This window comes from Oratosquilla oratoria, chromosome 6 (genome assembly GCF_046742065.1).
Source record: "Oratosquilla oratoria isolate Oo_2021 chromosome 6, ASM4674206v1, whole genome shotgun sequence".
In the NCBI taxonomy this organism is placed as follows: Eukaryota; Metazoa; Arthropoda; class Malacostraca; order Stomatopoda; family Squillidae; genus Oratosquilla; species Oratosquilla oratoria.
This window is the reverse complement of record NC_134782.1, coordinates 64,913,616-64,934,706: the sequence shown is the minus strand read 5'-3', so window position 1 is coordinate 64,934,706 and position 21,091 is coordinate 64,913,616. Positions and strand designations below refer to the sequence as shown.

Here is a 21,091-nt window from a genome sequence, read left to right as displayed (position 1 = left end):
CGTGATATTTTGTCCTCCACTATAATTACATCACATTGTGATGATTTGTCCTCCACTGTCCTTACATCCCATCGTAACATTTTGTCCTCCACTATCATTACATCCCACCGTGACATTTTGTCCTTTGACATTACATTCGTCCTCTACCGACATTATATCCTAAAATTATATTTTGTCCTAAACTGGCATATTGTTCTACATTAATGCTATACTCTACTCTGTTTTCCCCAGTACACTCTATTTCCCCTTCCCTTTGGGTTTCTACCCCAAAAAAGGAACTAGTTCATTACAAACTCCCACAATGAGGTTTGTAAGAACATCTTTGCCTCTGCGGGTAAGGTGGATCCCATCAGAAGCATAAAGGTCATGACGCCTGGAAAAGAGATACCAAGGATCAAGAAAGTGGTATCCCAGTTGCGTGCACAACCGTGATATCCTCTCATTGATCCCTATGGCTCTACTGTTCCAACACGAGCCTGCGTAGATCCTCGGGAGGATCCCACAGACTACGTGACGGCTCCCACGTTCCTTCATCTCCTGAAGGAGGACCTTGTAATTCCGAACAAGTTCCTCTGATCTCACCCTACCTACATCGTTACTTCCCGTATGAACAATCGTAACCGTGTTCGTCCGTCTTTGCTCCCTGATGGTCTGAGTACAATCGGCGATCCCACGACCCGATTGACATACAAGCATGCAACATCGTTTGGTCTTCCGCTGTAGGATGTCGTCATAGGCTCGCACCATGGAGTCCCCCACTACCAAGAACTCCTGATTTTCAGCCACTTCATCCTCCACCAGAACAAAACGATTGGCTAGAGCCAGCAGTTGCTCCGCAGGGCACCCGATTGCCGAACGCGGGCTCGACAAACGGGACCCCACGGAGCGCCACTCGCTCACGGCAGTGACGGAAGGGGAAGAAGTGGAACGCTTTTTGGGTTGTGGGGAGGATTCACTCTTTTCACAGAGCGCACTCTTGAGAAGACGAATTTCCTCCTCACACATTCTGAGTCGATTCTCCAGGTTCACACAACCTTCACAAGCCATTTCGCTCCTCTTTCAGCAATACAAATGGCAAAGAGAAAATATAAATCAACAAAAGAAACCGAAGTGGTCTTTAAATAAACTAAATACACGAAGCTTACTCTACTTACCTTATACTATTACTCCTACCTTTAGAGTACAGTAACAGAATACTGTTTTGATTCTAAGTTAATAGAGCACTACACTTTAACTTATATCTGTAACTGTATACAATTGTAACGTATGCAATTACAAAAAGACAACACAAACACTTGTCACTATTCGGAGATGATAAATTTCACAGGTATTCGCTAGCTGGTGTCTGTACAGAAAACGAGCTCTCTAGCTGAGGTCACGAGGCAGATTGAAAAAAAAAACGAGCTCTCTAGCTGAGGTCACGAAGTAAATGCGAGTGCTGACTTGAAACTGACTATATTGTCACAAACAAAGATTTACGTAAACTTTAATTGAAAATTATGCATCTGGGTTACGTTTTTTTTTTCTTTGCGTTGAATTGCCCTAGCACTAAATTGCCATACACTGCGTTGTCGGCGCGGAATTGTCCTTCGTGAAATTGTCGGCGCAACATTGTCCTTCGCGGGATTGTCCTTCGTGAACTTGTCCTTCACGGAATTCTCCTTTACGAAATTGTCCTTCGCGAATTGTCCTTATTGGACTTCTCGTTTCAAGCGTGTGGATTCCATTCCTGGGATCGCCTCCTCGCAAGAACAAATGAAATATGTCGACTTTCACTTTCTGTACACATTTACCACCAGTTATGTTAAGAGATTATTTATCCAACTTTCTCTAAATATTTTTTTTTCGGGAGGATCATACAAAAGACATCAAAGTGTTATTAAATTTTATATCGACCCCTGTTTCAGCCATTACACATGACCGTTTCCAGGGTAAAATTGAATACAATACTAAATCATATGGTTGCCTCCAATTCGTGATCGATTTGGATCACGATTTAGACTCCTGACCGACAGCTATTACCCTCCCGGGTAAGAGTCCAGAATTCATATGAGTGTGTGTGTGTGTGTGTGTGTTGTGTGTATATATATGTGTGTGTGTGTGTGTGTGTGTGTGTGTTTGTGTGTTTATATATGTTCATGTATACACACAAACACACACACACACACACACACACACACACACACACACACACACACACACACACACACACACACACACACACACACACACACATATATATATATATATATATATACACACACATATATATATTTATATATTAGTGTATCCAGGAAGAATATTTTCTTGTTGACAGACGAGATTAAATAATATTGCTATTTCTGCATTGTTTATCTTACAAGACGTTTGACCTGCCACCTACAACATGGATCCATAAAGAATCACTATAACACCAAACATAATACTTCCCTCACCCGTCAAAACTTAGAAGAAGGAACAGTAATAATAGACAGAGAAAGAGACTCCCGCAGATTAGCATTTATTGAAGCAATTTATATAGCAGAATTAAAACCAACCATGAACATACACAGTATAGACCTCCAGATTCTCCCATCCCACAAGCGGACCTGACCTCACCTCTCCTGGTGATTCCTGATGACTACGTAGCAGCCAATCAGGATGATTGCTTCACACGACACCATCTAAACAATCAGAAATAAAATAGTATATAAACATCACACACACACCCACCCAAACAATTAGCCTGAAGATGGTCTCCAGAGAAGACCGAAACGTTGCAACCTCATACGGACAGCTACTCAGCAAACTAGCTATCAGTCCAACACCGTACATTGGCAAGAGAAATTGAAGTTCTTAACAAAAAGATAAAGAATGCAGAAACAGCAATATTATTTAATCTCGTCTGTCAACAAGAAAATATTTATATATATATACATATATGTATATATATATATATATATATATATATATATATATATATGTGTGTGTGTGTGTGTGTCTGTGTGTGTGTGTGTAAGTGTGTGTGTACATGAATTTATACATTTATTATGGGCTGGTTTTCATAACAATCTATACGGAATCCACGGATATGACGATTTTCACGTCTTACAAACAAGGTATTTCAACATCTTCCGGTGGACAGCCTCCGTCAGTCCGTACGAGTTTATCTATGTCGATATTTTGAGCTGCAATGGCGGCATTGATGTCATCCATTTCCCCGTCTGTGGGTGGTCTGCTCCGCGACAAGATCCATATAATCTCTGCAACAAAGCAATGTCTTATTTAACGACTGCGTTACCTTCCTTTCAGAAAAAATTGTGAATTACCTAGATTAAAAATGTCCCTAGAACTTTAAAAGGAATGTTAGATTTTCACCTGGCTTTCAGCCATTTGCAAAGAATAGATGATAACAGAGACATAGCGTTGCAATGGTGCGCCTTCCCCGGGTGCCCTTCTCCGGTGCTTTGGCGCAGTCTACTCCCGCGACATTGCATTTCATGCACTGAATCATACATTTTCCATACAAAACCACTTCAAAATATCTTACAGTAAATGTACAGTGAAACATGCTATTTTTCTTTTCTACACAAAATATTGTAAAATAGGAGTGCATTTTTGTGCATTTATACATATATACATACATTACACACACATACACACACACGCACATACACACTCATACACACACATACACACTCATACACACACATACACACTCATACACACACATACACACTCATACACACACACACACACTTATATATACATATATATATATTTATATGTATATATATGTATATATGTGTGCGTGTGTGTGTGTGTATGTGTGTGTGTGTGTGTGTGTGTGTGTGTGTGTGTGTGTATAGAAATACATCTAGAGTACATGCACCATATATACAATTCAAACATGTGATCATTATTATGACTCATATAAGAAAGAGTTATGACTTACCCTTACGCAGGAAGCCGTAGTTTTGGCAGCTAACTAATATGGCGAAGTCAATGTCCCCTATTTCGACCACAGAGAAATTAATTTCAATTTGAACTGCGTTTATTCACGTGGTGGCATTTCCAGTCAGGTTAGATCAGTTCATGTGACATCAAGCCAAAAGGAAAGAGTCAGCATATTAGAACGACAGCGCTGCAACTTTGTACTCCTTCGTATAATCATTTCTCAAAAGTGGATGCCATTACATAATGATAAAGAAAGGGGACAGGAGACTGTGTATTTGAGGCATTTAGGAAGACTAAATGAAGGAGACTTGAACCACGGGATGTCTACTTACTCGCTAAAGCAGGGTGGTATATGGCTGAGAAAACTCCGTCATCAACACCTGGGTCGACCTGAACCATGGTAGCGGTGACCGTAGTTTCCGAGTCAAATCTGAGAGTGGAGGAGAAGTACAATTGTCATGCTGTTGGTCGTCATTTATGTATGGAAGGAAAGCGCGTAGTCTTTATATAGCTCCGCGCCAGAAAGTAGCGTTCATGGCATGCTTCTCTTCTCTCTGATTCTTTGAAACAGAGTACAACGAGGTCGCATGGGGAATAAAAACGATAAAGAAGCAAGAAAACACAAAACAAGCAAGTAGATAAACTAACTGGTAGGTGTTACACCATATTGGATAGGTACGTGTTTATCAAATCTACCCCTAAATCTTCAAAGCTCATTACATTCTGTTACAGCTGTATGACGTTTATTCCATTCATTAACAACTTATGACACCAATGCAAAGTATATACACCAGCTGCTTCTTAGTAAACCGATACTATATACACAACTGCAACACATTTGATGTAATAAAGAGCACGGCTGTCACTATACGAAAGAGCATTTAGGGGAAGAACCCGTCACATTCAGGCATCATGTTTTACCAGAAGAGCAACAATTTCTTAGCAGCTTGCCACAGCCAAGGGAAGGGAGAGTTCCCCACCTCTTCAGTGGTGAACATCCATGAAGACCAATATAAATATAAAGGGAACAGCTAGATTTCCTTGACTTACAGTTTAGTAGGCCTATAGGTGTATCGTATAAGGATGGGATCCTCAGTATCTTCTTGGGCAAAGATAATCCTTCCACACCTATTCGTGAAATCAAGGAGTCCCCTTGACCGGTAGACCTCGTACCAGGTGCCCATAAACTGCCAGGGGAAAAAGATAACTTTGATTATAATCAACACACGGAATGATACAGGGGTCAACCTGACCTAGATAAAATAGCTTATTTTAACCAAATTATATATAACTGATATTCGGCCTTCCCACCACCTCTTTCTTGTGCCTTAACCCCACAATCAATCAATCAGCCAGTAGGCAGGCGCGGACGACGTAAAAGCACAAGACCAGAATCATAGTCTTAGCCTTGTAAGCTGTTTCTGACAATTCCCCCCAGGTAGACTTGAACCCTGTTGGCTAAACTGTGCTGTGTCTTGACCTCTAATTGGCCGAGTCGGGTTGCGCATGATTGTCCACAAGTGCTGCATCTGTCGGGTCTACTGTTACGTGACCAAATCAGATATGCAGTTCGATTTTTCCACACAGAGTTTCAATTTAACATTAGTCCAAGAGAAATGTTAGCATTCACCAGGTGCCTCTGAATTATATTATCAGCACACCCTTATTTAACGAGATTAGGATCAGTCGTTCTAACAATGGGAAGACAGAAAATTCCACATGAGATGGGGTACATCATGCTGTTTTGGAATGAGATAGTTGACCTATTCACCTTATCCAAGTCGAGTCTGCTGATGCCACAGGCACCAACTAGGCTTGTGCCGAATCCTCTCAAAATATCGTTATTGTAAGAATCCTATGCTGCACCTGCATATGACTCTCAGGAAGAACCCTATATGGGGAACCCTCTTTACGTTGTTGCTGTGGGCACTCAGGGAAGCATTTCACTCATCGGGATACTGAATGACCACCTCCATCTCGAGAACAAACACCGTGGACAGGGGACATCATATACGTCATACTATCCAACGGCACTTCCATTTACAACGATACCTTGAGAGCATTAAGCATGTGGCACGTGGATACACGGCTTGGTAGTCCTGAAAAGGACCACTCACTATCAACCAGACAGATTGGAATACTCAAACCTCAAGCGGAACATTCCACACTGTCTATCTGGTCGAAACAGCCAGAGGATTGTAGGAACACATTAGGAAATACAAACAAAATTCAGACACCATAACACATCCACTGCGATAGTGGTCAACATGGATCTCACATGAAATCTATTAGACTGGGCATGGACTGCTCCACTGACCCGAGACATGGACAGACAAGGAAACTCTCGGAAGTGGCATTTATTTTGGCGACAGTCAACATGAATAAGAGATACGGAGATGTAGCGTGAGTATCACAGTCGACGGAAATTGTCATTAGGGACATACCACAACACAATACAAAAGAAGAAACGAACGCTTATAGACCAACTATCCATCCAACAGGCACCCCAATCAACCAGTGGCCGAATACCCAATCACATAAAAGACTGGCGGACTTAGGGACCAATCAAACCATTAACAGGTGATAACACCAACTCTTACTAATGACATAAGTCGAAATCGGTTGACGAGTGTGTTATTCAATTAATAAGGTGCTCCCAGGGGTCCATGTTTCCCTCTTTTCGTCATCTCATGCATGTCTGTACAAAATTTCTTACTGCCTTAAGAATGTTCATGAAACTAATTCTTTAGTAGGGAAATATCGAAGTAAACGGTATGATATCGTAAGCTTCCCAATAGAGAATTTCTTCAACAGTACATAAAAGGGCAAATATCTTGCCTATAAATGGACAAATAAAGTTGTAAATAAGAAATGAAAAAAGCCTGCTAAAATTGAGGTTTTGTGATGTTCATCATACAGTTACTCACTTACATTTTGTTTTCATTAATTTTTTATCACTAGATAATTAGTCCAATTGTGCTTGAAAGAACAGAGATTTACCATAGAGATGAAGACTTATATCGGGTTAGAAAACAAAAATTAAAAACTTTCCATGGCAAAGCCAGTGTCTTGTAATATATGTCGTGCAAGTATTTATTCGAATTTTGTTGTAGTTTATTTTGTAAAGTCGTACTAGTCACTAAATCCAAACAAAAAAGTGAACTTACACAAGTAACATCAAAATTCTCTACAGGAGGCCGTAAGGGACATAACCCCCATCGGAGATTCTGTGCCTCGGTGAAAAGGCCCGAGAGAACCAGTAAAACCATGCACACCAAGACGTGTCGCCACACCATAATGATGGATGGGTTCTCCAGGTCCTTTGTAGCACGCGGGAGTCTTGAAGAGGACTTTGTTGTTTATAGGACTTCTTCTGCGACTTGCTTATCCTTGTAAGATTTGATGGACCTTAGTAGGACCCAAAGAGCTTTAGTGGCCTTATTAGCACTCTCCGGACGTATTCGTGGATTTAATCCCGAGCCCCACCTCCTGTCCGTGCACACACCAGAAGCTTTAAAAGGAACTGCAGGGCCTTAAAAGCAAATGGGTTTTTGTGTCACTCTGCCGTACGTTGTGTGAGTAACCAAGGTCCCTGGTGGTACCCCTGACTGATGGAATCCTTTCCTACTGGAAGAAACAAAAAATGGGTTAGTCTTTTTTTTTTAATGGAAGAGTGTGGAATAGCCTCTCCGAGCTAAATTGAATATTATTAAAATAAAATTCTTATGGTGAAGAGCATCCTAAATTTAACTAATTACTCTCACTTTAGAACCCGTATATATATTGATAAAACAATCAACCATGGGCACAGAAATATATTTCCAAATACTCCCTTCATCAAAGAGGATCATAGTCCAAGAAACAGTAACGTCAACAGTTACAACAGCTGTAGCTGCAGCAGCCAGCTGACTTCACTCGATTTCATCGAGTCCAGCCTGGCAACAAGTGACTTCTCCCACTGTTTAGATATAATACATATTAGAGCCTGAGCATCCTCGCCATAAAAACAGACATGGAGCAAGGGCTAATGTTGTGCTGGGAATGGTTAGAGATTAAAAACCACAACACTTTCCACCAAGCATCAATTATACTTAGCTTTGGTCAGGCTGCTTCTATGCCAGTTCTTTGGGTTGAGCCAGATGACATGTCCCACAAACAAATACGACCATCAGAAGGTTCAGAATGCCGCAGTCTAATTGATCACAGGTTTGCAATGAAGCGACTTCAGAACCTCTGAGTAACTACACTTAGCTTCCAACATTCGTCCGCTCAACCAACACAAACACAAACTACACATGAGACACCTGTAGCCGTGGTTGTGGTACCTGTAGAGGTAGCAGGTTCCGATGCCGAGGATGTTTAACTAGGGTGACCGCAAACTACCTCAGGTTCTGAAGATAGCGGTCAGCAAGTGTGTGTGTGTGTGTGCGTATTTGTGCGTATGTGTGTGTGTGTGTGTGTGTGTGTGTGTGTGTGTGTGTGTGTGTGTGTGATGGGTTCCCTCTTCCCCATTTCGATTTGATGTTACGGAGTCTTGGAACCAGCATCATCTTTTCATTATTAGACCTTAAGCAGGGGTATCTCCAGGTCCGGCTGGTGGAGAGAAGCTGCGAGAAAACTGCGTTCTCGACGCCCGAGGGTCACTATGAGATTACATCTCTTCTCTTTGAGCTAAAAGACGCTCCATCATGTTTTTAAAGGGTGATGAATCAGGTACTGACTGGGCTGTTAGGAGTTAGTGCGATGTGTACATGGACGATGTCATTGTTCTGGGAACCACTTTGGACGACCACCCCAAGAACCTTAAGGAAATCCTTCAAAGATTATAAGAGGCAAGCCTCTCTTTGAGGCTGGAGAAGTGTCACTTCTTTCGGAAAGAATTTGCTTACCTGGGGCATGTCTTATCCCAGGATGGGATCAAGCCTCAACCAGAGAAGGTACGAACCATCAAGGATTTCCCACAGCCAGTGTGTCAGAAAGAGCTGCTTTCCTTCTGGGGATTAGCGGGATATTACAGGAAATTTATCCTAAACTTTGCCGAGATTTTATGACCTCTAGTAGATATGACGAAGGGTGACGTAGCTAGGAAACACAAAGATCGCAAGCTTTTGCCCGTGGACACCTGCTCAGGTGCACGCGTTTGAGTCCCTTAAAACCCATTTGTCAAGCACAGTAGTCCTCCCCTACCCCAATTTTGGGAAACCCTTTTTGCTTAACACTGACTCCAGTGCCTCGGCAATAGGAGGCGCGCTTCAGCAAGAGGAAGGAGACGGTAGGAGACGTCCGCTCTCCTATTTCAGTCGCACACTTAATGAGCATGAGGGACGGTTTACTATTGTTGAGAGAGATGCGTTAGAGGTGGTCTACGGTCTCACAATAAATCGACCTTGGTCTGGCTCTTCGCTGCTAAAGGCACGAACACTCGGATCCTCCGGTGGCAAATGGCGAACCGCCTATTTCGAACTTGAAGTCAATTATATCCCGAGGCGATTGATCATCATCGCTGACGCGCTCTCTAGGATATGGGGGGCGGACCACCCTACGTACGAGTTTATACTGACAGTCATAACCACGGGTAGCCAGGGAAACTCGAACAATGAGGAGGATCATGTCACAGGGAACCAGCTAATGATCCGGAAGGAACAGGATGAACACCCTAATTAGGGTCAAATTAAAGAGTATCTCAAGGGGGCTACGACATTTAGCTAAAGATTCCACGCTTAAGAGTACCAATCAAGGAGTTTCGGCTCCTACCGGACGGACTTTTATAGCACTCACGCAGAAATGCATACCAGTTGGAGGATCTCCGCCTGGTATGCCCTGAGGGACCCATGACAGCAGCATTACGTATTGCCCGTTGTCTTCCTATGGCTGATCATAGTGGTCCAAGTCACTCTTGACCCGCTGCAAAACTTCGTCGTTTGGCGTAAGATATCGGAAGATATAAAGGCATTTGTAAAGAATTGCAAAGTTTCCATAACATGCAAGCCCTCATATGATCTCCCAGCTGCACTCAGGCAGTTTCCTGAAGTGAAAAGTCCGTTCGAGAGGGTGCACATTGATCTCATAGGTCCATTAACCACCATTTTAGACGGTGCGAAGTATATACTCACAGTGGTCGATGTCCTAGTTGGTTTCTTAGTCGCTGTGTCCATCGGTTTCAAAGATGCGCGCACATTAGCTCGGGCTTTCATCACACATGTACTATCCATACATGGCACTCTTAAGCAGGTGATCTCAGGAAGGGAAGGGAAATTAATTAACGAAATATTCAAGGCGGTGTTGGAAATGACGAACATTAGACACTACACTATAACACCGTATCACCCATCGAGCAACGAAATAGTTGAGAGGGTAAATGGGACCATCATTAAAAATCCTACTGTCCCTTGTCCAGGACAACCAGACAGGTTGGGATCAAATGCTCCCTCTGGCGGTATTGGCCTACAACTCGGCTTACCACAGAGTCCTGTGAGATTCCCCTCATTTTCTACTCTTTCACCGTGACCCCGCTCTACCTATGACTGAGTTCACAAAGCCAAGCGCTCCTTGGTTCAATACTGATAATTTGGCGGCCGAGACAATGGCATTGGCCAATTCTTGTTTTGATAGATGTCAAAAGTTCCCCTAGGCTACGACAGTAGACAGGCACACAAGGAGACCAAGGGCAATAATAAAACAGCTCGCCCTTGGTGACAGAGTATACGTCACCACCAGACCTAGGCAAGGGGTGGCGAAGAAACTCAAGCTTCTGTACCAAGGCCCTTACTGGGTAATTAAAAGGGTTAACGACTTCGTCTACCAAATTAAGTATATCCACTCAGCCCGGGAGTTCTGTGTCCACACAGACAGGATCAAACAAGAGGGAAACCTCTCAGTGTACGAAAATAAGAACGTAAGAAGGGCGTTCCCCACACACGAGGAGGAATCCTCAGACCTATTAGACAGTAGTGATTCATAACGTTACTTACCTACCTATCTATCTTACCGCAAAAATCTGATCCACGCAACCCCTACCTTTCCTAAACTCACACTGTTCCTCACCAATTAATCCCTCTGTCCCTCTCCTAATACTCTCAATTAAAAACCTCCCATAAACCTTCCTAACTACGCTCAAAAAACTGATCCCTCTCAAACTACTACACTCATATTTGTCTCCTTTTCCCTTGTATTTTACCCTCCCTTAGAAACACATTAAACAACCTCACTAGCCATTTACACTTATACTGTACCTCCCTTCTTCAGACACTCCGCATTGTACCCATCTAACCCAAGTGCCTTACCTGCACCTCATCTTTTCTTATTTCTTCTCCATTTTCCTCTCCCACCACCGTCATTTTTGTCATAGAAATTGTCTGTTGTCTTCCTAAAATTAGTTTGAGCTAGACCTGTTTAATACTGATCGATAGATCACTTTATTGCAAGTCGTTGCTTATAAACATTAATAATGTAAGACGTATTGCGCTCCAGAGTTTGATATTTACTTGCGGTTATCCGAGATGTGGTTTCTGGATAATGTTTTTATTTTACTGGTTTTTGCTGTATTCCGTGGGATTTCTGTTAGGATTACTGGTTTGGTGTTTGGTTTATACTCTGTGATGGAGAATGTTGTTAATGTGAAGGAAGTGTGCCGAGTTCTTTCCTCTTAACTCGGGAATGAGGAAAGGGTGCGTCCCTGCCCTATTACTTTTCAACACCTGCATGGACTTGGCATTGAGCAGGTCATCGATCAATGTCATGGTGAAGCATCTATCGGCAATACCAAGGTCACTGACCTTGTCTTTGCCGACTATACTGCAATTATTACAGTCATTGGAGGTCCTGGTTGTAGCCTTGAAGTCACGGCACAGAGAGGAAAGACCACCTGAATTCCAGGTCTCCACGTGTTTCAAGGATTTCTGGGTGACAGTTAGGTCTGCCCATGCATGTGGCGAGGACAACGAGGTCTCGGAAAGATTCACATACCTCAGTAGTGTAGTACATAACACTGGTGGGTCATGTCAGGATGTCTTTCAGATAAGTGACATCGTCCATAGTGTTTTGGACACACTGAACCAGAGTACGTATCGTTATTGAAATTCATGAAAGATAATTAAGATCTGAATCCTCACGTCACTTGTGTTCCTTGTCTTTGTGTATGGTTGTGAAATATGGACATTGGACATTGACATGAAGAGGCGTGTCAATGTCTATGGAAACAAATGCCTTCGGAGAATCATGGAGTGTCGCAGAATGACTAATCATCAAACCAGAGACCATGATCTTGATGCCATTCACAGATTTATCTCCACAAGACAGGCCTCGGTAGAAGAAACGAAAGGGACGTCCACAGAACTCATAGCTATGGCAAATCCACCGATCCTCCTGAGAGCTGTTTGGAATGACGAGGATGTTTGCACGGGGACTTGCTAGGAGATACCGTGGGGATTGGCTACTCCGAGTACGTGGAGCGCCTCACTCCCGAGTGTATGCTCTTCCATGATCGACTGATAAATCACTAGGACACAGAAAGCACTAGGACACAAAATAACTTAAAACATCTTCAGGCCACACGCTATACACGATGACGACACCCAAGCTAATGAAAAAACGAACGGTGTTTGACTCACCTGAAAGCCTTTGCAAGGAGAAAAGCGTAGCCTTCTTACTGCGACATCACCAGAGTGTGTTAGGAAGGAAAGAGATTCATCCACGTCCTCTTCTACAGCGAGAAGGAATGACAGGAAGCATGCCCTCAACCCTGTTTTAAGCAAATAACTTCCTACTCCTTCTACTCCCCCTCCACCTCCATCGCGCTCCTTTTCATCCTCACCCATTCCCAGTCCCTCCTCCTCTTCTTACTCTTCTTTCTCCTCGTACTCCACTCCTACTCCCTCCTACCCTTCCTCCTCCTCCTCCTCCTCTTATCTCTTTTTACTATTTTTCACTGCATTTTCTCGTTTTCTTTCCTTTTCCTTTCTCTCTTCGTCTCATTGATTCTCTTGATCCTCCTTCTCTTCTTCTTCCTCCCCTTCCTCCCCTTCTCGCTTGCCGACGTCCTCCCTTTTCCCTATCCCTTCTCCTCTACCTCTCCCTCCCTTTTCTCTCTCCCTATTCCCTCTTCTTTGCCCCTATTTTCTCTTTCTCTATCTTTACTCTCTATCTATCTATTACCTATCTCTGTATATATATACATGCAAATCAATCACATAAACACGTGATAAACTAAATCAGCCGAAAGTACTGAAAAAAAAAAAAACGGTGACCAAACGATTTTTTTTATTAAGCCATCTTCTGAATAGACGAAAATGTTTGATCACCGTTTTTTCATTTTCCATTTGTTGCGGCATATATATACATATATATATATATATATATATATATATATATATATATATACATATATATATACATATATATATGCAAAATAACGACAGAAGAAGAGAAACTTTCAGACAATAATTACTGTTCATATTTGTTTCAATAATGTTACTCTCCTAGTTACTCTAACAATGATTATTGTTCATATATGTTTCAGTAATGTTACTCTATTAGTGTATTTTATAGAAATATAAAAAATTAAATACTTTTGACTCTTTTATTCCTTTTTAATTTTAGATACTACCTGGGTTACGTAAATACACATTTCAAGCTGATGAAGAAGTTGAGGTGTAACTTTCATAAGAAAAACAAGGAAAACTCAAAAACGTTTTGGAGATGAGTATAGAGATCTTGCAAAGCAAGAATTCATACAGTGAATGACGAAGTAATGACTCATATTCATAAACATAATTAGTAGTGAATGATGTCGTCTTAATTGGTACTTTTTCCATGAACCGAGAATGCGGTTTTGTTATCTTTCCTCCAGATGACGGTGTCGAGGAAGGCCAATTTGTTATCTGCCTCGTGTTCCACAGTGAACTGGATGTTTCGTTCGACACTATTTAACCTCCTCAATTTGTTGTCCAAATTGGTGTTCTTGGGGGCAACGACTAAGACATCATGCACACAACGAAACCAGGTGGTGTTTCGACCCATTATTCTTACAAAATGATCTCTCTCTAAAACCTCCATATAAAGGGATGCTAAAACAGTACTGAGAGGGCTCCCCATCGCAAGGCCTCTATATTGGTTGTATTGGTTGTATATCAGTTTTGAGAAATCTACCTTTCTTACGGGTAGGTTTCTTAAAACTGATATCGCTATGTGTGAGATTTGGTCTTATTTTCTTAATTGTGTCATTAATAATTTCCAGACCAAGCGGCCATAATGCGGCTCCCAGTGAGTGAGTGAGACTAAATCCCGGAACAATTAATTATTGTGAGTCCCGTTTGACCGGGTTCTTACGTCGTCTGATAACACTGTATAACAATGAAAAAAACAAAAAAAAACGGAAATGAGACTATCCTTTTCTAGAGTTATTTTTTGCGTAGATCACGAATATAACATCCGTTTCTTTCTGTGACCCTCCAGTTCTTCGTAAATAGCAGTGCCCGCAATGTCTATCTGAACGGTATTTTTTGTTGCTTTTACCATTTATATAATTTTTCACATAGCTATGTGTTTTTTTCTTAACAGGATACAGAGTTAAGATGCCTAGAGAATGCAAGAATTCGCCAGACAAGTTTTGTTATATATGTGGATCAGTTACATTAAGGCAATACAAGAGACAGTTGACTCAACGTGTAAAGAAACTTTATGAGCTGTACTTTGGATGTAAAGTGGGTGACCAGGACAAAAGCTGGGCACCTCACATATGTTGTGTCAGGTGTACAAGTTCCCTTTCTGCCTGGGTGAAAGGCAAAGGGACTGGCCTCATGTTTGGCGTACCAATGGTCTGGAGGGAGCCAAAGGACCACTCAACAGATTGCTACTTCTGCTTAACGGATATTAAAGGTGGGTGTTCAGTGTTTATTTTTTACTGTTTTTATATATATTTTCAAGAGATGTATCAATAAAAAAGATCGAAATACATAATAAGTTGCACTTCCACTATTTTTGCACGTGATCACAACCAATAGTATCCATTTTTAGTCTGATTTTATTTTATTTTCCTGCATGTCGCAACAGAAAAGGCAAGAAATCTATCGTGTATCCAGATCTTCAGTCTGCTATTCGCCCAGTTCTACATTCAAGTGATATTCCTGTACCACAGCCGCCCTCTGAACTACGAAGCGATGACACGAGCAACTCAGACGATTCAGAATCTCAAGATGCAACGTATACGACACAACTTGAATCTGATAAGAAACCACACCTCATCACCCAACCAGAACTCAATGATCTAGTTCGTGATCTAACACTTACTAAGCAACAGAGTGAACTCCTGGCCTCACGTTTGCAACAATGGCACCTGTTGGATGAAGAAGCTCGAATTACAGTATTTAGGAAGCGTTCTGCAAATCTACAGGATTTCTTCACTTTGGAAAACAACTTGACTTATTGTAATGATATCAGAGGCCTATTCAGTGCCCTTGAGCTGTCCTATGAACCCAATGAGTGGAGGCTATTCATAGATGGATCCCTTTACAGCATAAAAGCAGTTCTGTTGCACATTGAGAACACCATGCCTTCAGTTCCAGTTGCTTACTCAGTCATTTTAAGAGAGACATATGAGAACCTTGCTTTTATTCTAGACCGCATAAGTTACAAAGAGCATGAGTGGTTAATTTGTGCAGACTTGAAAGTAGTAGCCATACTTAATGGGCTACAAACTGGATACACCAAATTTATGTGCTTTCTTTGCAAGTGGGACAGTAGGGCCAGATCAGAACATTATATACGCTCAGAATGGCCATCTCGGGAATCTATGACGCTTGGATGCCATAATGTAATTCATGAGCCACTAGTTAAGAAGGAGAAAATCATTTTGCCACCACTGCATATAAAACTAGGCCTAATGAAGCAATTTACCAAAGCACTGCAACATAACAAGCCATGTTTCCAGTATCTCAAAGGGATCTTCCCTAAAATTAGTGATGCCAAGATTAAAGAGGGTATATTTGTAGGCCCTCAGATTCGCAAGCTTATAAATGATGAGGACTTTGAGGTGACAATGGATGAACCTGAGCTAGCGGCCTGGCATGCATTCAAAGATGTATGCAAAGGGCTTCTGGGAAAGCACCAAGAGTCCCAGCGAGAGCGTAAAGTGGAGAGGCTAATCAAATGCTACCAAGATCTCGGATGCAATATGTCACTGAAGATACACTTTCTTCATTCTCATCTGTCCTTCTTCCCAGAGAATGCAGCAGATGTGAGTGATGAACATGGAGAGAGGTTCCATCAAGATATAGCGTCAATGGAAAACAGGTACAAGGGAAAATGGAGCCCTGCTATGCTGGCTGACTTCTGTTGGAACCTGAAGCGTGACACGCCTGAGACGTCTTATAAAAGAATAAGTAAATAATAGATTGTAGGTTAATACATCATATAAAGCTAACAAACATGCCGATTCATTATATATTAATTAAATAAATACAATGAAGACATTTAATCTGACTTTGGGAGCAAAATACATTTATGGAACCTTGGAAATCTCTATTAATTGCATAATTATTAAAACAGCGATTTACAAAAAATTGTGACGTGGCATGAAATTTTTGTTATCAAATTTGAATTCAGCACACTGAACTTCATAATAAAACGCACATGAGAACTATGTTTTCTTCTTAATCCTGAAAGTTGTTGTACAGTGTAATTTGTGTTTTCTTGAGAGAGGTAGACAAAAAAGGCCTCTGGATAGCATAATTTCCTAAAAATGGGTTTAATGAGTGAGATTTTTCCCTCGAGGAACTCCTGACTGCAAAATCTCAGTGCTCTGATGAAGAAACCTATTACCACTACTGTTTTTGTTCTCTCGTCATGTGCGCTGTAGTATTGTATTATATCGTCTTTATTTGTGGGCTTTCTGTAGACTCTGAAAAGAGCTTTTTTCACAGTTTCTGATTATTTCTGAGTCTAGAAAAGGTAGGCGGCCGTGAGACTCGACCTCAATAATGAAACGAATATTCCTAACTACCTTATTCAATTTTGATAATATATCACCTTTGTCCGTCTCTACCGGAAAAATAAATAGGCAGTCATCTACGTCCTAGGGTGGATGCAAGGCCACTTCCCTACTCCAGCATGACAGTCATGTCGCCCTGGGAGTTGTGCTATAGTAAGAGGTAGACGGAGCACGTTATACCACTGACTATCGTGGTGAGAAGTTGACGCCAGCCCAACGAGGATATTCCCTCACTGAAAAAGAGTGTGTTGGACTGTTGTCGAATTACACAAACACGTTGAGCCATACTTCATCCTTTGATGAAATACACTGACCTGAGCCCCCTAGTCATTGTGTCACGTGTTGATTTGTATGTAGTAGATTAAAATCAGCCCATGATCTACGTATTGTGGACAGAACTTTATTCGCAACATCTTTAAGTTAGAGAATTCTCCACCTAGAGGAATGAATTATATACTTTTTTTTTTTAATCATCAAGGGTGTTGGATTCTACCCCTGAAGTAGATCGAGGCTCTGTCTCCTTTCTTATTCGTTCTATAAGCAGTCACCTGGGTGCTTTTTGTGCGTCTTTGCAAATGGATTAGGAGAGAGTGGAAATGACAAGACGGAACCCCATCCCTTGCCTACAGATGGTAGGCAAGGGATGGGGTTCAAGTGCGGATGCAGCGACCGACTAGATAGCATCTAGAAAAGAATTCTAGCAGGAGGATGGAGAAGGGCAAGGAGGAAGAGTGGGACGAGGAGCAGAATGACTGTGAAGAGGCGGAGCTGAATGCAGGTTATCAGAGTATGCAACCCCCTCACAGGTCAGGAACCTTTGGAGAGGGGGCGGGGCTAAGGATGGTGTTATATTTCCTTCAGCCACATCGGCTTGGGTCTGTAGCGGGAGTGGGAGGGAGAGGGAGAGGCCGACAGTGTGGAGTAGGGGAAGGAAAGAAAAGAAAAAGAGAAATAGAAGAGAGAACCGAAAGAGAAAGATAAGAAAGAGGAGGAGGAGGGAAATAAAGCGAACAAACCAGTGGAGGAGGAAAAAGGAGATAGAAATAAGAACATGTAAAAAAAAAAAAAAAAAAAAAGAGAGATGCAGTAGTAGTAAGAAATGGAGGAGAGAGAATAGGAAGAGGGAGAGGGAGGTGGACGAACAGTTGCATCCTGGACAACTGGGTCCCGGACGATTGTGTCCCAGACAATTGCGTACCAGGACAAATAACATTTTATGCTTTCTGTCTCCATCGACGTATCTTTCTTTCCAATGATGAAAAAGATCAAATGTGGACAACTGAAAACTCATCTTCCTTGGTTGATCATTGCTCCAACAAAAAATCTCTCTGCATTAATACATAACTTTGATAGTCATTAGATGCACACGAACACTTGTATTTCTTATAAGCCTGTCTCTTTTTAGCAATACTTTTTTTTCAGTTTTTTCGACAAGCCATTTTGGGTGAGCCTGATTTGGGGGACGTCTTTCCTTAAATGGAATGTAAGTATGAATCATCTTAGTAAGCGTATTTTGAAATATTTGCCACATCTGATCTAAAGGTATTTTGCTTAATATTGCCTCTCAATTTGTAAGCTGGAGCTCCTGACGTAGCCTAGTCCTATGAACTGAGCTTTACTGAAATCGAGTATTTTAGAAACACAAGTATCTATTCTAAAATGTTTTGGTAGTTTGAATCTAACTAAATTATGATCACTATTTGCAACAGTTTCACCGACTTCTACATCGGTTATCATGCTTTCGCTGCTAGTGATCAATAGATCGAGTAAGTTTCCATATCTTGTGGGCTCTTTTATATACTGAACAAAGTAATTGTCAAAAAAAAAAATCAATCAAGCGACTACCTATATGGCCATGTTCAAGTGTCATCCAATTAATATCAGGGAAATCGAAATCACCATCATCAATAAATACCGGTTGCAGAAACTAGACAGTTCTTGAAATAACAGTTTGTCGTCTGCTAATGATAATATCTTTGGCCTATATATTACACCTACATTAATTTTTTGTCCATTTGTTTGGGTTAATTTTACCCACAAACTATCATATGCATCCTGTTTCACTTTCTCTAGAACACAAGCATGGACATTATTTTTAACGTACAATAGAACACCCTCACCTTTCTTGCGGTTTCTATCCTGATGAAAGTGTTTAAATCCCGAAATGTTAAATTCAGCTTTAAATTCTACCATTTAACCATGTCTCGGTTATTCCTATCATATTGTGATTTTCGCTTTTGGCATACGCCTGTATTTCTTGGAATTTGTTCTTAATACTACGAGCATTAAAGTACATGGTTTTAAGAGACTCGAGATTATTTCTTTTTGACACGTTTTGAGTTTCAATATCATGCCTTACATTATAATTTTATTTTCTATTGACACCTTGCTCTATATTGATATTTGGGACTTCATTGACATTCAATGCCTAATTAATATTTCTCCCGTCAATGTTAACATTTCCCCCATCACGGACATCTGGTCACTCACGGTCATCCGATCTCCTTTCTGCACTTTGCCCCCCTACGTCACCGCGTTTAACATCGGACTCCCCTCGTTCATTGACATTCTGTCCGGCATCCCTTCCTAAAATGATATTTTGTCCCCCTGTGACATTATATCCTACCGTGATATTTTGTCCTCCACTATCATTACATCCCATCGTGATCTTTTGTCCTCTACTGTCATTATATCCCATCGTGATATTTTGTCCTTCATTGACATTCTGTCCGGCATCCCTTCCTAAAATTATATTTTGTCCTCCACTGACATATCCTACCGTAATATTTTGTCCTCCACTATCATTACATCTCATCGTGATATTTTGTCCTTCACTATGATTACATCCCATCGTGATCCTTTGTCCTCCACTGTCTTTACATCCCATCGTGACATTTTGTCCTCCACTATCATTATATCCCATCGTGATATATTGTCCTTTGACATTACAACCTAATGTAATATTTCGTCCTCTATCAACAATATATCCTAGAATGATAGTTTGGCCTGGACTGACATATTGCTCTACATTATTGTTATCCTCTACTCTGTTTTTCCCAGAATACTCTATTTCCTCTTCCATTTAAGTTTCTACCCCCCAAAATGAACTAGTTCATTACAAATTCTGACAATGAGTTATGTAAGAACATCTTTGCTTCTGCGTGTAAGGTGTATTCCATTAGAAGCATAAAGGTCATGACGACTAGAAAAGAGATACCAAGGATCAAGAAAGTGGTATCCCAGTTGCGTGCACAATCGTGATATCCTCTCATTGATCCCTATGGCTCTACTGTTCCAACACGAGCCTGCATAGATCCTCGGAAGGATCCCACAGACTACGTGACGGCTCCCACATTCCTTCATCTCCTGAAGGAGGACCTTGTAATTCCGAACAAGTTCCTCTGATCTCACCCTACCCACATCGTTACTTCCCGTATGAACAATCGTAACCGTGTTCGTCCGTCTTTGCTCCCTGATGGTCTGAGTACAATCGGCGATCCCACGGCCCGGTTGACATGCAAGCTTGCAAAATTGTTTGGTCTTCCGCTGTAGGATGTCGTCATAGCCTCGCACCATGGAGTCCCCCACCACCAAGAACTCCTGATTTTCAGCCTCTTCATTCTCCAGCAGAGCAAAACGATTGGCTAGAGCCAGCAGTTGCTCCGCAGGGCACCCGCTTACCAAACGCGGGCTCGACAAACGGGACCCCACGGAGCGCCACTCGCTCACGGCAGTGACAGAAGGGGAAGAAGTGGAACGCTTTTTGGGTTGTGGGGAGTATTCACTCTTTTCACAGAGCGCACTCTTGAGAAGACGAATTTCCTCCTCACACATTCTGAGTCGATCCTCCAGGTTCACACAACCTTCACAAGCAATTTCGCTCCTCTTTCAGCAATACAAATGGCAAAGAAAAAATATAAATCAACAAAAGAAACCAAAAGGTCTCTAAATAAACTAAATACACGAAGCTTACTCTGCTTACCTTATACTATTACTCCTACCTTTTCAGTAAAGTAACAGAATACTGTTTTGATTCTAAGTTAATAGAGCACTACACTTTATCTTATATCTGTAACTGTATACAATTGTAACGTATGCAATTATAAAAAAAAAAAACACAATCACTTGTCATTATTCGGAAATATAAATTTCACAGGTATTCGCTAGCTG

General features: G+C 41.5%; 1 protein-coding gene across 3 annotated transcripts; it reads right to left on the bottom strand.

The window, feature by feature from the left end:
- Positions 1 to 1,878: 1,878 nt before the first annotated feature.
- On the bottom strand, positions 1,879 to 12,650 carry LOC143026200 (apolipoprotein D-like). 3 transcript variants are annotated; one of them, XM_076186221.1, is made up of 6 exons: positions 12,546 to 12,650; positions 7,104 to 7,563; positions 4,987 to 5,123; positions 4,269 to 4,366; positions 3,935 to 4,027; positions 1,879 to 3,242 (listed from the first exon to the last, which is right to left on the bottom strand). In XM_076186221.1, exons 2-6 carry the CDS (start codon positions 7,230 to 7,232, stop codon positions 3,088 to 3,090), a joined length of 612 nt encoding a protein of 203 aa, XP_076042336.1. In that variant the 5' UTR covers positions 7,233 to 7,563; positions 12,546 to 12,650; the 3' UTR covers positions 1,879 to 3,087. The 3 variants fall into 3 exon arrangements, with proteins under 3 accessions (XP_076042336.1, XP_076042335.1, XP_076042337.1); XM_076186220.1 differs by having other exon boundaries at positions 7,104 to 7,560; positions 12,546 to 12,644; XM_076186222.1 differs by having other exon boundaries at positions 3,935 to 3,991; positions 7,104 to 7,560; positions 12,546 to 12,644.
- Between the last annotated feature and the right edge of the window lie 8,441 nt (positions 12,651 to 21,091).

What these genes read in the sequence shown, in the direction of transcription:
- LOC143026200 (XM_076186221.1), bottom strand. Translation starts at nt 7,232, where the DNA reads ATGGTGTGGCGACACGTCTTGGTGTGCATGGTTTTACTGGTTCTCTCG. An exon ending in ATACCACCCTGCTTTAGCGA is followed by an intron (nt 4,028 to 4,268) that starts GTAAGTAGACAT and finishes GAATAAACGCAG; the next exon opens with TTCAAATTGAAATTAATTTC. An exon ending in CTACGGCTTCCTGCGTAAGG is followed by an intron (nt 3,243 to 3,934) that starts GTAAGTCATAAC and finishes GCTTTGTTGCAG; the next exon opens with AGATTATATGGATCTTGTCG.